Source organism: Anguilla anguilla, chromosome 15, assembly GCF_013347855.1.
Source record: "Anguilla anguilla isolate fAngAng1 chromosome 15, fAngAng1.pri, whole genome shotgun sequence".
Lineage (NCBI taxonomy): Eukaryota > Metazoa > Chordata > Actinopteri > Anguilliformes > Anguillidae > Anguilla > Anguilla anguilla.
In genome coordinates, this window is record NC_049215.1 from 29,960,839 (window position 1) to 29,975,940 (window position 15,102).

Genomic DNA, 15,102 nt, shown 5'->3' on the forward strand with positions numbered 1-15,102 from the left:
TTAGCTAGTTTAGTAAGAAATTTAACGATAGCAAATCTCGCTTATTTTTCAATAAAAATATCAAGACTGTAACCAAAATAAAATATTTTCTATGTGCTGACAAAAATACGTTGAATAGTTACCTTTAAATGTAATCTGTAACACTTTGGCCATGCTCGCCCCAGTAAATTAGCTAGGGTCTCCTCATTAGCTCTCATTATCAACCGTTGACAAAGGCGTTATATATAAAGGGGAGGGGCTTGTCATTTTAATTGACAGTGCTATTGTTCCGTCCAAGCTAAAGCCTAGCATAGCAGTATTTCAGGGAGCTATGATTGTGCTAGAGCTCTGTCTCCTCCTTTTTGTTAAAATAACTTAACTCAAAGGTAAAAACTATTACAAACTGGAGCCTTCAGCTTTGACCTCCTTGGAGGCAAATTGAGATTTGCCTCCTGTTATTTGCCTGTCTGTCCAAAGAGGTCACTGTTTCTGCTAACAATCATTTGCACTCACATTCATGAGTTGTCATTATTTAATTCCTCTGAATTATTGCTATTCGTGTGTAGTGAACTGACAGTTTGCAATTTCCTTAAGCTACATCATCTCTGTCGGCTGTGCGAGGAATGGAAAGAAGAAATTTTAAGGCACCACACCAACAGAACAGGAGTGGTGAACTGGGGAAACTGCAAGCCCTGTCTGTGGTCCTCTAGCCATTGGGAGCTTGCTAAGGTAGGTCTTCTCTCATCTTCCACAGGAGGGGCAAACTTGTTGTATAGGCAGTCCTCTATCGCATAAGAAGAATGGGCTGTTTTACCCCTGCCATTAACTTAACAGGTATATCCTTTCTGAGGTTGTTAACACCCCCGTGGCTGAGGTTAGCCCTGTTGCCTTGCAAGAACAAGGTTCTGGGTTTGAGTCCTGGCTGGCTGGGTCCTCTCTGTGTGGAGTTTGCATATTCTCCCCGTGTTTGTGTGCATCCTCCCATAGTCCAAAAACATGTACACTTTAGGGCTCACTTGCAAAAGAGGTGGCAATCTCAATGCGACTGTCCTGGGTAGATAAAGATAAAAATAAATAAAATGTCTTTGGTGAGCAGTGGTTCCATTGTGCTTTCAGGGATGAAATCCCTGTCTGTCCCTTATAGGAAGCTTTTTGGCACAAAGTGAGTTTTCAGGATGTTGTCCCCGCAGGCGTACATGCCCCGGGGGCAGGCCAACGTCACTGGAGCGGAGCAATGTGATGCCGCTGCTCTCCTCAACCTGATCACCTTCTGTGACTGCTTCAGTTTCATCAACCAATGGCAAGTGAGAGAGGTGAGAACATCTGAAGTGAAAAATCAACTCTTCCAAACTGTTTCTTTCAAGGCAGCCATTGCCACAAACATATTTTATATTTATTTGCAAATTATAAATTTATGCTCTTATCCAGAGAATCTTTCACAGTTTAGTTTTAAAAATATTTATCTATTTTATTCAGCTATACAAATATTAATTTGTATAGCTGAATAAAATAGATAAATATGGGGAATTGGGGAATTTAACCTACAACCTTAGAGGTGCAAGCCCAGTGCCAAAACCATAGTGTTATAGCTTATAGCACCACCAAAACACTCTCACAAGGCATGGAAAAAACCATGGATGCAGACACAAAGACTTGTGACACTAGCAGTTAGTAGAGTTAGTTCTCTGTTCGGCTGCAGACTGAAGAAGGTGCCCCCCCCCCCCCCCCCCCCCACCCCCCTACCCCCCTACCCCCCTGCTGTTGCCCTGGTTGCGGCTTTGCTAGGTGATCAGGAAACGGAACGAGCTGATGCACTCCAGCGAGATGCGGGTGTCGGCCCGGTGGATGGATCAGTACCGGAGGAGTCTGGAGCAGCTGCTCCGCCAGCTCCAGCACATCCCGGAGGTGGCTGCCGCGGGCCGTGAGATCAAAGAGGTGACGGGACTCCAGCTGCGGGACGTAGACAGTTATCCATATGTGGGGTGGCTGAGAACAGCTGGCCCCGCTTGCCGCCATATTGCGCACAAAAATGCGCTGCCTATGACAATATTTTGTTTGATTAAAAAATGTAATTTAACATAGACCTTGAATAAAATACAGAAAACAGTCCGCTAGCCACCTTGTCTTTGAGCAGAAGATGTCTACGATCCAGTGATGCAGCTAAACCTTCGCTACATCACTGGATTGTAGGCATGGTAACAGTTAGTTGGTTAAGTTTGTCTTTCATGACCACGTGTATTGTACGCATGAGAGATTCCCACTTGAACACAAGTTTGCCTTGCGTAGTGATTTAAATGTAGCTTATGAAAGTCTGTATGTGTTGTTTGTTTGGGTCAGCGTGTTGGTTTCTCTGGCCTTTGTGCAGATGCTGTCTGTGGACTGGACGGTATGTGTTCCCGGGGTGGACTCTGTGGACGGGCCTGTGAAGACGGGGCCAGAGGCAGGACACGTTAGCCAGGTGGAGAGTGAGCTGCTGAGGGAGAGACTGCAGGAGCTGGTGCTCTGCACGGAGCTACAGGACCCACCAGACCCGCAGGTTCGAGCAGCGCTTTTACTGCAGCCATAAACACATTCCGCCGTGTGCACATGCAGCACAGGCATGCACACACTAACACACGCACGCAATGCACACACACACATATACACATACGCACATGCATACACTAACACACGCATGCAGTGCACACACACACTTGACACATACGCACATGCACACACTAACACACACTTGCATGCACCAGGCACACACACACATACGCACATGCACACACTTCTGTATTAGGAAGGATGCATCAAGTCTAATTCCAGTGTAAGACACTAGGGTGCGTGTCAGATCGTTCCTGATAAGTCATGTAGTATCTTCTGTATGCCATTTGAAAATCTTATAATACAGTGTCAAAATGTATTTTTCACCTAGCCCAGGGGGTGTCAATATCCAATACTAGGGGGCCACAATTTCTGCAGGCGTTTGTGGTTCCCTTTCAATTGTGGCCTTGAGAACAAGATGTGTGGACACTTTAGCCGATCGCTAGCTTAAATGAATCGCTAGTGTTGAAACAGAAGGAGAACGAGCAGATGCCCTCCATGACTGGATTCTGGAGTTGCTTCAGATTACACAGAACAAGTAGATAAGTAATCTCTTGTTATTCCCAATCTGTTTTGCAGGGCATGCAGGAGTTGCAGAAACTCAGAGGTTTCCTTCAGAGCCAGCGTGACCTGGAGGAGAAGTTTCATTCTGAGCTCCTAAGCATCCAGCTCCAGGAATCACAGCACCAGCAGACTGGGACAGGCCCGGGAGAGGCAGCTGAACTGACAAAGGCCAACTCATTGGGAGAGACTCTGAGATAGATGGTGCCTACACAACTGCACAATAAGCGGTTGAAAGGGAACAGTGGAAACTTCACATTGATTAATACCTGTACAAAATACTTACTGTGAAATCAATAAACTTTGGTTTTTCAAAAAATTTAAAAAAAAAAGAATTATAGAATTGTATTTTACAGGATTGTAATTGTGGAGGGGCTAAATATGTGTTTCTGTAAGACTTGCACGCAGGCACGCCCACATACACACACAAAACTGCTATTAGAAAGAATAGATTAGTGTGAATCAATGATGCATTTCCGGTAAGGTTAGCAAGACTTGTTTCGGTTTACAGTGAAAACGTCCTTGATCATCTACATTCATGGGCACCCAGGAAAAAAACTGGGCAGTACACGGTTCAACATTGGCTGCTTTGTCATGTGATAGGCTACAGTAAGGCTTAGTCATACACTGACAGCCTTTCCTCTGAACGGTTGGGTTTGATTCTCGTGATTTCCCGGGATCTACGTCGTTTACCGGTGTATTGCCGCAGAAACGAAGCGATACAAAATATTTTTCAATAACAAAAAAAGCGGACCTGGTGTAGCTATGGCGTCCTACAGCCGATTTGATGATGAAAAGTATAAGAACTGGCTAAAAACTACGATGAGCCTCCAGCTTCTGAGGAGCCGTCTCAGCAGATTCATCGAAAACGAAACCGATACCTTTCACAGTTCTCTAAAGAATACACTGAAGGAAGCGATCTGTAAACAGAAATGTAGTATAAAAACATTCAATAAATATAAGGTATTTTTTAAATATTTCTAATTACTATAACATATTCTGCATGTTTTATTTAATCGTTTTCACAAAAATGATAGTTGTCAGTTCAGCATTTAAGCGTTCTGAAATTAATGTGTATATATCTTGTTTCCCATAGTTCTCACTTTTTGTGTGTAGCCTAGCTGTTTGAACATTTAAATATAAATCACCTGTGTGTGATATGTAGACAAAATAGCGATCTATTCAGTCTGATCATTCTCACCTAGGCTTCTCCAGTCTGTCCAGATTGTCAACTTTGGATAAATGAAATCTTGAAAAATCACAACAATAAGAACATGGAAATTTACTGGAACAACAGCAAACCTCATCTGTGGTCATTGAACAAATGGGAGGTAGCAAAGGTAAGGTTTTGTGTGTGTGTGTGTGTGTGATTGTAATTCCACAGACAGAAATAAAATATGCTTGTATTTTATACTTGTATAAAATATACTTGTATATGTGTGGTTCCAGACCATATGGGCATATGTTCAGTGACCATTATGACAATTTTGAGAATGTATTTTATTCTAAGCCCCATTAGAGAAGAGCATGGCCTTAAAACCTAAACCCAAACAGGCTATGAAATGAGCTGAAGTGTTGGTCACTTTCCTTGATCAAACGGTTCTGTTTATGCTTTTTTGATAGGTCTACATGCCAAGAGGAAACAAAGACCACAATGCAGTGGATCAGTTTGACATTTCTGCCATTGTGAATCTCATGATCTTTTGCTCACATTTCAAAAAATTTGGAAAAGACCAAGTTCTTCGAGAGGTATTTCAACGTACAGTATATTTAGCTGAAAGCTGAATACTGGCATATTAATCATTCTGTATACATCAATCATATATGATTTAGAGAATAACAGAAAGGAGAGAGCCACATTGAACCTTTATCATGTGATTATGTTTTCTCTTTATTAAGGTAACTAATGTAAGAAACCAGATGATGCACTCGCCTGATATGAAAGTGGCAAAAGAGGACATGAAGAAACACCTGAAGAAAATCCTGAACGTTGTGGGACACCTGCAGGCCCACGTTCCAGAGCTGAATGAGCTAGAGAAGGAGATCAACAAAGTAAGAAATTATCAACGTACGATAGGCTTCCGTGTTATATTGTGTATTAAGGACCAGCAGGGGAACTGATAACACAGATGTTTGGGCAAACAGCTTCATTGTTCACACACTGAAGTTGCAAAAACGTCTTATGTGTTCAGTGACCCTGTTACTAAAAGTTAATAAAATAGGTATATAAGCAATGTTTTGCAGCCTTGTTGCGTGTGAATTCATTCGTTTTGAACTATATAATTCATTTGTTTTACGCACCTTTCTCCTCTTACTAAGCGGCTGAGTGTGATGGTATCAGTTCTTTGTATTAAGATACTAAAACACACAAAACAGGAATTGCTTGTCAGTGCTGACTGTGGCCAGCAGCCCTACAGGGTGATGCATAATTGGCTGTAGTCTCACCCAGGTATGGGAGGGTTTCAGTTGGCTGGGATGACAGCGAGTGACTGCACAACACTGACCCCTGCTGGTCAAAAAAGTGCCTGCAAGCATGCCTGCAGAGCAGTGCACCAAGCATCTTCCTCCAATTAATCTCTGTGCGAGCCCCACTTCTGAACTGTGGTGTGACAAGAAGCAGCGGCTGACCTCACATGCTTCAGAGGAGACTGTGCACTAGTCTGCACCCTTCGGAATCGACAGCGGAGGCTATTGCCACGAGAGCCTGGGATTGGAAAACGGGATTGGGAATTCCAAAATTGCAAAGAAATAGGAAAAGCACAAAAACAGTATTTTTTGTGTTTGCGCTGTAAAAAGTCTAGCACTAGGTGCGGAAACTGTGGCATTTTACAGATGACGTTCTGTTCCATGCTGCTGTTCTTGTATCTGTGGAGTTTACATTGCTGTTCCTTCCTTGTCTAGCTTGAGGAAGCAGAGCTGAACATAAGGGTGGGGGAGGAGGACACCAGCAGAGGAGATGTTACGAATTTACTGAACAAGCAGAAGATACTTGACCTGGAACAACAGGTCATGAAGGAGAAGATTGAACACCTGACTTCTCGTCTTGAGGACGACAAAGAACTGAACGTAAGGACTTCAAATTTCTGGTTCTTTCGGATCTTCAGGTCTTTTCCTGACAACAAAGCTTTCTCGCTGTCTTTGTGACATACACACACACAAACCCAAAAAAACTTTAATCGACAGATTAGTAGACCCACATTGAAGTAAAAGAATGGTTTCTTCAAATTTTAAAGGTTAAGCTTGAGTTAAAAGCTCACTGTTGTGTAAAAACACTAATTGTCCATATTTGAATGGGCCCATCAACAGAATGAGGAATACCTGACGATGAAGGAGTTCCTGGATCAGAACAAGGACCTTCTGAAGCAGCTGGGCCCACAAATGGAGAAGCTGAATGCAATTGAGGTGAAAGTGGAAGAACATGATAAACAGCTGACAGTCCTGTCAGAGACAGTGGACCAAATAGTGAAGAAAACTGAAGGTGGGTACGTAGAGAGGGCTCAGCCGCTCAGCTTACATTGTTAATTGACATCTTTACTTAGCATTGAATTTAATAAGCCTGAATTGTGTGACAAGTGTGCGACCCAAAGTCATGTTATTTCTGCTTCCTGTTCCTGTTTTGAGCAAGAGCTTTTAATGTCCACTGAGCTTAATAGCCCATTTAGTTTAATCATGGATCAAGTCTGAATTGAATTATCATCACAATATTATCAATTGTCAACAGAACCAGTTTTCAGTGCTGATGTGGTCAAATACAAGAACCATCTTTTCGAAGAAGCTAAGAAGAACAAATGGCCTGATCCTGTGTTCACTGAAGTTCGCAAACCTCAAGGTATGAACAGCTAGTTAGATTTCATTCTCATCTTTAATAATCCAGATAGATGTGAAAGTGAATTGCATGGAAAAATTTGAAAACTATTCCTCTGCTCAGGAAACATATATTTTACTAGATTTTATTTAAATGTCATATACCATGGAAATAGTGCATCCATGTAGATAGTGTACTGTATTGAGCAGATACAACTCACCATGTATCAATGACGGGTGTCTCTTTCTCAGGTTATATAGGACGGGTGGAGGTCAATGGTCAAACTTACACAGGTTGCCGTGTTCACCTAAACAAGATAGCTGCTCATCAGGAGGTAGCAATGATTGCCCTTGAGCAGATGGATATACAGTCAACGAAAGAGGGCAGTCTCACTCTTCATCATGCTGACCAATCGGCTTCTGCCTCCACAGGTACAGTTTATTGGAGTTTTTTTTAAAGGGCGATATGGCAAACTGAATAGTTTCAAGGTATGATATTCTTCTGGTGAATAATGAAAGACATACCTCCATCACTAATCACAACCAACTGTTCTGACACATGGATGGAGACTTCTGTAATGACAGTGTACTTTCAGTGTAAAGTTTATTATTCCAGACTCCCAAGCAATACCTGTAGACAAACATTCTGGAACATTGCTTATACAGCATTATAACCAGAAACTTAGGGGTGAAGGAGAGCACTCTTTGTTATACACTGTTCTGTACTGTAGTCTTGCTTCATAAAGCTGGTGGTATTTTACCCTGATCAACTGCGATGATACCCACTGTCCAACCCTCTGAGAGTAATTTACCTCAGAGCTCAGACACTGATGTTCCTGTGGAGCATTATGACACAGCTGCTGGCCAGGCCACACTTCCTGCCATGATGATGCACACCTATGATCGTTGCACTCCGGTGCGTCGACCAGCTGTTGGTCCTTCTCCTGAAATGAAAAACATAAATACCTTACCTGTAGCACCCACAGCTGATGTTTCTTTTCTCAAGCAGCAAACTCTCTGTTCTTCGCGGCTGTGAAGGTGCCAGTGAAGACTGACTTTGAGGGACCAGAAGCTGAAACCTTGGAGGCCGCAGTTCTGGAAGCCTACAAGAGTCTGGAGCAGGCTATGAATCTAGGAGATACAGGAGCAGGTACCTGCAGACTCTCCCCACGGTCTGCTGTGTGTGCTTTCCCTCAAACACAGAGATGTAAGAGGGGGCTCCCTTTCCGTCCTCAGGGTCCCCTTCTGATAGTGCCAGGCAGACGGTTCATAATTTCTTCAGCCAGGCTGGTTGTGGGCCCCCTGAGGAGCGCAGCATCACCACAAATGGGAAGTTCAGGTCAAAATTGTGCATCAATGGGGATTTGACTTTTCAAAACCCAGGTGAGACGTAAGGATTTGTTTCTCAATTTTGAGATTTGAAGTAAGGGGAAGCCATCTTGGTTCCCCTGATTATATATAAAACTGAGCTGAATGAATGCAAATTGTCATGTACACAATAGTTTACTATTTAGACCCAGAAACTCTAGTCTTGACTACCTCTGATATGCTGTTATCCACCAAGACCTGATGTGTAATATCATTCCTGTCATTTTTGTTTAATTAAAAATACAGGGACAAGCTGTTTTTATACTGCCTTTCTGTGTTTTAATTGGTTTAGAGGGGATGTCCAAAAAGCTGCATGCAGAGCAGGCAGCAGCTAAGGATGCCCTTCTCCGGCTGGCTGGGGTCCTGGGCTGGGACTTGGTAGGAGTAAATGAGAACTACAAGGGGAGGCTGCAGGAGATTCTGATCAAACAGGGGCACACGGCTCCTTCTTACCAGCGTATTGAGCCAAGCAACAGAGGAGCAGGTCTGAGAAACAGGCTTTCTGGGGTCCACGTGGACTCAGATATCAGTAATATACCATACTTAAGGAAACAAACCTACCAGGGATGAAAAGTTTTGTTTCTTTCCAGAATCGGAGAAGAATCTTGCTAGTGTCCCCGTACTTCAGGCCACGGTATCAGTCAGCAACATCGAAAGCCAGGCAAGAGCATCTGTTGACTCTAGCCAGTATCCTCCTCAATTACAAAAGCCCAAAACTGAAACTCCAGGTACTTCCCTCACTGACTTTTTCACATGCACATTCTGATTTGTGATCCTCCATATCTTTCTTCAATCTTCTGTGAATAGAGAGCCTTCATCAAGATAATGGAGTTTTTTTCTCTGATCAGCTCCTGTGATGCCTGCTGTCCAACCTTCTGAGAGTAATTTACCTCAGAGCTCAGGCACTGATGTTCCTGTGGAGCATTATGACACAGCTGCTGGCCAGGCCATTGTCCCTGCCATGTCCATTGACTCCAATGAGAGCTCGGTGTCTTCAGGTGTGTAGACCAGCTGCTGGTCCTTCTCTTTGAGTTAAAAACGTAAATACCTTACCTGTAGCACCCATGACTGATGTTTCATTTCTCAAGCAGCAAACTCTTCATTCTTCGCGGCTGTCAAAGTGGCAGTGAAAACTGACTTTGAGGGACCAGAAGCTGAAACCTCGGAGGCCGCAGTTCTGGAAGCCTACAAGAGTCTGGAGCAGGCTCTCAACCTGGGAGACACAGGAGCAGGTACCTGCAGACCCCCCCCCCCCCCCCCCCCCCACAATCTGCTGTGTGTGCTGTTCCTCAGACACAGAGATTAAATAAAGGGTTCCCCTTCCTTCCTCAGGGTCCCCTTCTGATGGTGCCAGGCAGAGGGTTCATGATTTCTTCAGCCAGGCTGGTTGTGGGCCCCCTGAAGAGTGCACCAGCACCACGGATGGGAAGTTCAGGTCACAACTGTGCATCAATGGAGACTTGACTTTTCAAAACCCAGGTGAGAAGCATTGTGAAGTAAGGGGAAGCCATCTTTGTGTCCTTAATAATAAAACTGAGCTAAATTAATACATATTGTCATGTACTGAAGGTACATAGTAAAATATTTAGACCTGGAAATGCTGCAGGATTATAGCTATCCTAGGACCAGTCTTGGCTACCTCTGATTTACTGTTATCCAAAACCTGAAATGTAATATTATTTCCCTCATTTTTATTTAATTAAAATTACAGAGACAAGCTGTTTTTTTCCTGCCTTTCTGTGTTTTAATTGGTTTAGATGGGATGCCCAAAAAGCAGCAGGCAGAGCAGGCAGCAGCTAAGGAAGCCCTTCTCCGGCTGGCTGGGGTCCTGGGCTGGGACCTGGCAGTAGTAAATGAGAACTACAAGGGGAGGCTGCAGGAGCTTCTGGTCAAACAGGGGCAGACGCCTCCTTCTTACCAGCGAGTGTCTCAACCATCTCACACAGGGCCCAGCGACAGAGGAGCAGGTTTGTGGCATTATCTGTGTCGGGCAGTGGTGTCCAATCTTATCCTAAAAGAGCCAGTATGGGTGCAGGTTTATTTTTAGCCCAGCACTGTGACAACTGATTCAACTAATCAGCTAACCATAGTCTCCAATCAAGACCTCGAAAAATAGAATCAGATGTCGTAATGCTGGGCTAAAACAATAAACCAGCCTGCGCCCCCTTTCAGAAAAGATTGAACAGCCCTGGTGTAGGGTCAATGGTAGGTCAATCTATGTTCAATGTAATTAAGGGGAATACACCTGACAGGGATGAAAATGTATGCATCGCCTTTCCAGCATCTGAGACCAGTGGAGCAGATGTGTCCACACCTCAGACCACAGGACCAGTCAGCACAGTCAAACCCCTGAGAAAACCACCTGTCGACCAGCCACAGCTTCTACCAGACAGGAAAAAGCCTAGACTAGATAATCCAGGTACAAATTCCTTTGACTTCAAGTGCTTGCATGTGAAGGATTTTGGCAAATATAAATGACCAAATTAATCACTGAACAATCATATTTCATTTAACTGTTCATTGAAATATAAAAGTACAATTTTCTTTTTACAGTTGGGTGTTTTTTTTTTAACTGCAGTATTAAATTGTTTATCTGTGTGTGGGACAGATTTTGGGAGAATGCTGAAAATGTTTGGTCTGCAGCCTACTTCAGTGATCTTTGATAACTTCAATGTGAAAGAGAATGTTCGATTGACTATGGAAATCAACCTGCATGACTTCCCCTACACGACCCAGCAAGGCTACCATAGCAAGAAGGATGCTATTCGCAAGACATATCTAAAATTTGGCCAAGCTATTGGCATCTGTGAACCAAATACAGGTATTTGGCTTTGTTATTACATTGTCATCGTGATTCGTTGAACATTTTGTAATGGCACAGTAATATATATGTATTTTTTTCACAGAAGAGAACCAATCTTCAATGGCCGTCAAACAGTACTTCAGTCAAAAGTCACTCAGCCTTCCCACTGAGGAGGTTGTGGAAAAGGAGCAAAAGAAGTTCTTCTGCTCATTGAAAGTGCCTTCATACAGGCTTTCCTATGAAGGACAAGGTAGGACATTCCTGGAGCCAGCAGTATGACTCACGGTCCATGGGCACCACGATGTTCCCAACTGTACCGCTGGATTGCCGGTGTGATGGCTGAAAAATATCACAAGCCCCTAAGTTGTACTGTACTAATTGCTGTATATTTTTGAAGTGATGATGTAATGACTCAAGGGAATGCCTTCCACCCTACAGGGGAATCTGAGGAGGCAGCCAAGCTGGAGGCTTGCACGCAGGCTCTCTCCCAGCTTGGCAAACTGTTTCACTATAAGCTGACTTGCAGCAGCGTGGAGCCTGAGGAGAGACTGACCTTACTGCTTGAGGAGGCTCGTCAGCTGCCACCAGGGTTCCAGAAACCTGACACACAGTATAAAGCCACCGTCCAGCTTAATTTAAATGATTTTGCACTGGAGAGTAAAGGGCAAAGCAGCAAGAAGTCTGCCCAGAGCCAACTGTGTCGCCAAATCCTCATGCTCCTTGGAGAGAAAGAGACTATGGGTAGGTACTGTAATGCACTACAGCTGCGTACTGCAATATAGAACACTCGGGGGAGTATTTGAATGGATTTCTTGGGCAGGGGTGGAAGGAGCAGAGAGAGCTATTCCTCCTTTTTGGCTGCTGTCAACTTGTGCCTATTCCCTCCCATAGTTGGGGGTGGGGGGGGGGGGGGCTACAGGATCTTGGACAGCAGTGGCCTCATTTTACACCCAGGCGGTCATCAGCAGTGAAATCAGCTAAGGAGTTGGCCATTGCCTTCATTAGGCCTGTTATAAAGACATGGCATCTTCGGCATTGGAGGGGAAGTTTTGAAGGGACACAGCCGCAGTGTTTCAATTCTCTTAATCCTCTCTGCCTCTGCCAGAGGGCATCTCTTTAGTCTTTGTTCCTAGTGCCCAGCCATAGGAACTTTTCTTTTGAATAAAGTTATTCTTCGTTTTGAATCACATTACTCACATCCAGTTTGGGTGTATTCCGTGCTCAGTCATGGCTCCAGCTGACCCCGTGATGCACTGTCATATGATCTTGATGGTACAAATCCATCTCGTGCAGAGACGAAGAAACCCGTTAGCGAAAGGAACCAGGTAGATGACTGGTTCAAGCAGAAGCGACTCCCACCGCCAGTGTTTGAGGACTCCAAGGAATCTGCACCTGACAACAAGGATGTATTTCGGATGAAGGCCAAATTCTCGGGCTGTGTTACCTGCACTCATCCAGGTAATTAATCAATATTTAACCCCCTCAACATTCAAACACAAGCCTGTGAAATATGCAGACAATTAAGCAACACACAGAAAGTGACAAAAGGCTGATGGTAACAAACAAAAAAATCCACTGGGCAGAGCTGAGTGTTGTGAACGTTTCAGTGTATGTTTGCGCTGGTCAGCTCTCCCATGTAAAACTGGGATTTTTGATGTTGTGGATACCCCCTAAAAAATTAGCATAAAACAAGACTTTTTTTTTGCGCAAACATAACTCGATTTAAACCCAATATATCCTGACACAAGACCCCTCATTCTATTGGTCATTTTGAGAAATGCAAGTTTTTTTTTATATTTTCATGACTGTAGACTTTAGTAAATTTAAATGAGACCTCAGTATTCGAAATATAGATGCTGAATTGTCCATGAAGAGACGCAATGCTAACTTACAAAGTCAGGCTAGCTTCTAGAATAATTACATCACTGTAAAGCTCTAAAAGAGCATGAGCTGAGAACAGCGGGAGACCGCTATGTCCAGCGACGGTGTCACAGGCTGGCAGCAGATACGCAGACTGACTGTCCAAAGTGACAAGCACTCAATTTGTGATAATGTGTCAAATCCAGTAAAGGGTGACCAAAAGAGACCAACTAGGTTGGTGTAAATCACCAGTAGCTTAGCTACAACACTCGGGGTTGGCCTCCATTGTCAGGGATATGTAATAGAGTATACAAGCACCTATTACACAAGAGAAGGTTTGAATCTTATGCAATCCGCCCAGGAGTGAGCACATGTTGTTTGAAGCACAGTAGACACATACAGAGCTGTAGCAGTTCTCAAAGATCTGTGCTGATACACCTTGACAGAGAGCAGACTGATGTTAGCCTTAGGGCTGATCAATTTAATATCTTGTCTTTTGAAGCTTTCGACAAATTCAAACATTTAGCTTAAAATTGTTTTTTTTTTTTAATTGAGGGGTGAGATCAGAAATGGTCTTAACTGAACATCCGAATGCTGATGTACAACACTACTGGTAGTTGAAAGCAATGGAGTTCTAGAACACTGACACATTTCAAAATACCTATTCTTCAAAGTGGTAACAATTTGTTTATGCCTTGGACAGACTGGCAAGCAAGCAAGGAGGAAGCAGCGAATGAGCTCATGGAGGAACTGAAGAGGAGATTCCAAGATTGCTGATTGCAGAGTGCTGAGCAACGACCAACAAGATAGGGGCTGCCAGCAAGGAACTATTTGAAAAGGCAGACAGAGTTCAGTATTTGCACTTACCTGGAAAAGTCTGGAGTTCGTGTCTCCCATTATATATTTTATCCATAGTCCGTGTTACTTTTAACCCTCTATGGTACCGCGTTGCCTCTAGGTAACATACCCATTTTTGGACTTCTACACTCACACAATACATCCTCATTTATGATGCAATACTTTTCAAAAGAGGGAGGGCCCCAAGGAAACTAATAGCAGTGTTTAAATTTGTCACATAACTCTCTAGAGGCCAAGTTGAATCCCTTTTTTGCGGCCTTCGTCACATGGCTCAGCTCCATCATCTCTCTCCACAAAATTGGCCTGAAAATGTCTTTTTCTGTCATTTTACAATCTATTCACAATAATAGGATAGTAAAGTTTAATTTTTATTTGTTTAATGTACTTTATTTGATAATTAAGTAATGGAAAATTGTTAAAATGCAAATGTTGCCTTGAAGTAACACCATACCATTATGAATTCCCACCACGACAGTTTTTGGTATTGTGTATTTAGATTTAAATACTGTACAAAAGCATAACAGTCATAATAATGTTTTTTTTATCTCTACAGATTAACCTAGATAAATTTGATAAAATTTGGCAAAGATGGCAGCAACACAACAAATGGTGGCAACATATGTCAGGAAAGACACACACCAGGAAACTGAAAACAAGCATTTAAATGTAACACAAATGATCAAACACTGAAATATGACTCACTATCTTGTTTTGAAGAGGGTTATGATAGTTTGGTTTGATAGATTGTTGATGTAAATTTTGCTGAAATATGCTCACACTCTTTAACGTATTCATTCCTATGGGCTGTTCCACAATGGTACAATGTTGTCTGAGGGTAACGTTCAGAGAAACAAACTTATGAAAAGAGTTCATTTTTAATGTTTTTCTATTTCAAATGGCATGAATTTTAAACTGGTGAGGAGACTGAATATTTTCCATTAGTATAGTAATAAATTTTATTCAAATTTTAAACAGTAACTCTCTTTTTCATTCCTTACCATTATGGTACGGTGTTGCTTTAAGGTAACGCCCCCTAAAGTGTACCCCAAAAAAATAATTTCTTGAAAATTTCTTTAAATTATGTTTACTTGATCTATTTTATGACAAGAAAACAGTGCAAAATTTTTTTTATAAACTGGCATCATAATGCGTACCATAGAGGGAGTCCGTGTTACTTTTAACATTAATAAATATGAAATGTACGCCGTCTTAAGTGATTTAATCATGATATCAATAAAGATATATACGGTCCATATTGTGCATGGTATGATCAGTGTGCGTTT

At 42.8% G+C, this 15,102-nt stretch overlaps 2 protein-coding genes and 1 long non-coding RNA gene across 5 annotated transcripts in view; 2 read left to right on the top strand and 1 right to left on the bottom strand.

Moving 5' to 3' along the window:
- Nucleotides 1–333, bottom strand: part of LOC118213886 — a 27,572-nt gene extending 27,239 nt beyond the window's left edge. Inside the window, exon 1 of the long non-coding RNA XR_004762535.1 lies at nucleotides 123–333. This is a non-coding gene — a long non-coding RNA (uncharacterized LOC118213886). The remainder of the gene's footprint in view (nucleotides 1–122) is intronic.
- LOC118213884 (uncharacterized protein CXorf38 homolog) overlaps nucleotides 1–3,451 on the top strand; it is a 5,764-nt gene extending 2,313 nt beyond the window's left edge. For both annotated transcript variants that reach the window (XM_035393101.1, XM_035393102.1), the window contains exons 2-6: nucleotides 574–708; nucleotides 1,170–1,292; nucleotides 1,765–1,914; nucleotides 2,345–2,515; nucleotides 3,145–3,451. In XM_035393101.1, coding sequence (XP_035248992.1) covers nucleotides 574–708; nucleotides 1,170–1,292; nucleotides 1,765–1,914; nucleotides 2,345–2,515; nucleotides 3,145–3,327 — 762 coding nt within the window. In that variant the 3' untranslated portion in view covers nucleotides 3,328–3,451. The remainder of the gene's footprint in view (nucleotides 1–573; nucleotides 709–1,169; nucleotides 1,293–1,764; nucleotides 1,915–2,344; nucleotides 2,516–3,144) is intronic.
- A 290-nt stretch (nucleotides 3,452–3,741) lies between these two features.
- On the top strand, nucleotides 3,742–15,070 carry LOC118213883. 2 transcript variants are annotated; one of them, XM_035393098.1, is made up of 22 exons: nucleotides 3,742–4,089; nucleotides 4,332–4,466; nucleotides 4,750–4,875; nucleotides 5,026–5,178; nucleotides 6,028–6,192; nucleotides 6,433–6,604; nucleotides 6,848–6,955; nucleotides 7,183–7,362; nucleotides 7,937–8,080; nucleotides 8,167–8,313; nucleotides 8,591–8,782; nucleotides 8,889–9,026; nucleotides 9,147–9,296; nucleotides 9,390–9,530; nucleotides 9,631–9,777; nucleotides 10,056–10,265; nucleotides 10,580–10,717; nucleotides 10,907–11,119; nucleotides 11,205–11,351; nucleotides 11,540–11,842; nucleotides 12,395–12,559; nucleotides 13,665–15,070. In XM_035393098.1, exons 1-22 carry the CDS (start codon nucleotides 3,892–3,894, stop codon nucleotides 13,736–13,738), a joined length of 3,546 nt encoding a protein of 1,181 aa, XP_035248989.1. In that variant the 5' UTR covers nucleotides 3,742–3,891; the 3' UTR covers nucleotides 13,739–15,070. The 2 variants fall into 2 exon arrangements, with proteins under 2 accessions (XP_035248989.1, XP_035248990.1); XM_035393099.1 differs by having other exon boundaries at nucleotides 7,940–8,080.
- The last annotated feature ends 32 nt before the right edge of the window (nucleotides 15,071–15,102 follow it).

What these genes read in the sequence shown, in the direction of transcription:
- LOC118213883 (XM_035393098.1), top strand. Translation starts at nt 3,892, where the DNA reads ATGGCGTCCTACAGCCGATTTGATGATGAAAAGTATAAGAACTGGCTA. An exon ending in TGAAGTTCGCAAACCTCAAG is followed by an intron (nt 6,956 to 7,182) that starts GTATGAACAGCT and finishes TCTCTTTCTCAG; the next exon opens with GTTATATAGGACGGGTGGAG. An exon ending in GCCAAGCAACAGAGGAGCAG is followed by an intron (nt 8,783 to 8,888) that starts GTCTGAGAAACA and finishes GTTTCTTTCCAG; the next exon opens with AATCGGAGAAGAATCTTGCT.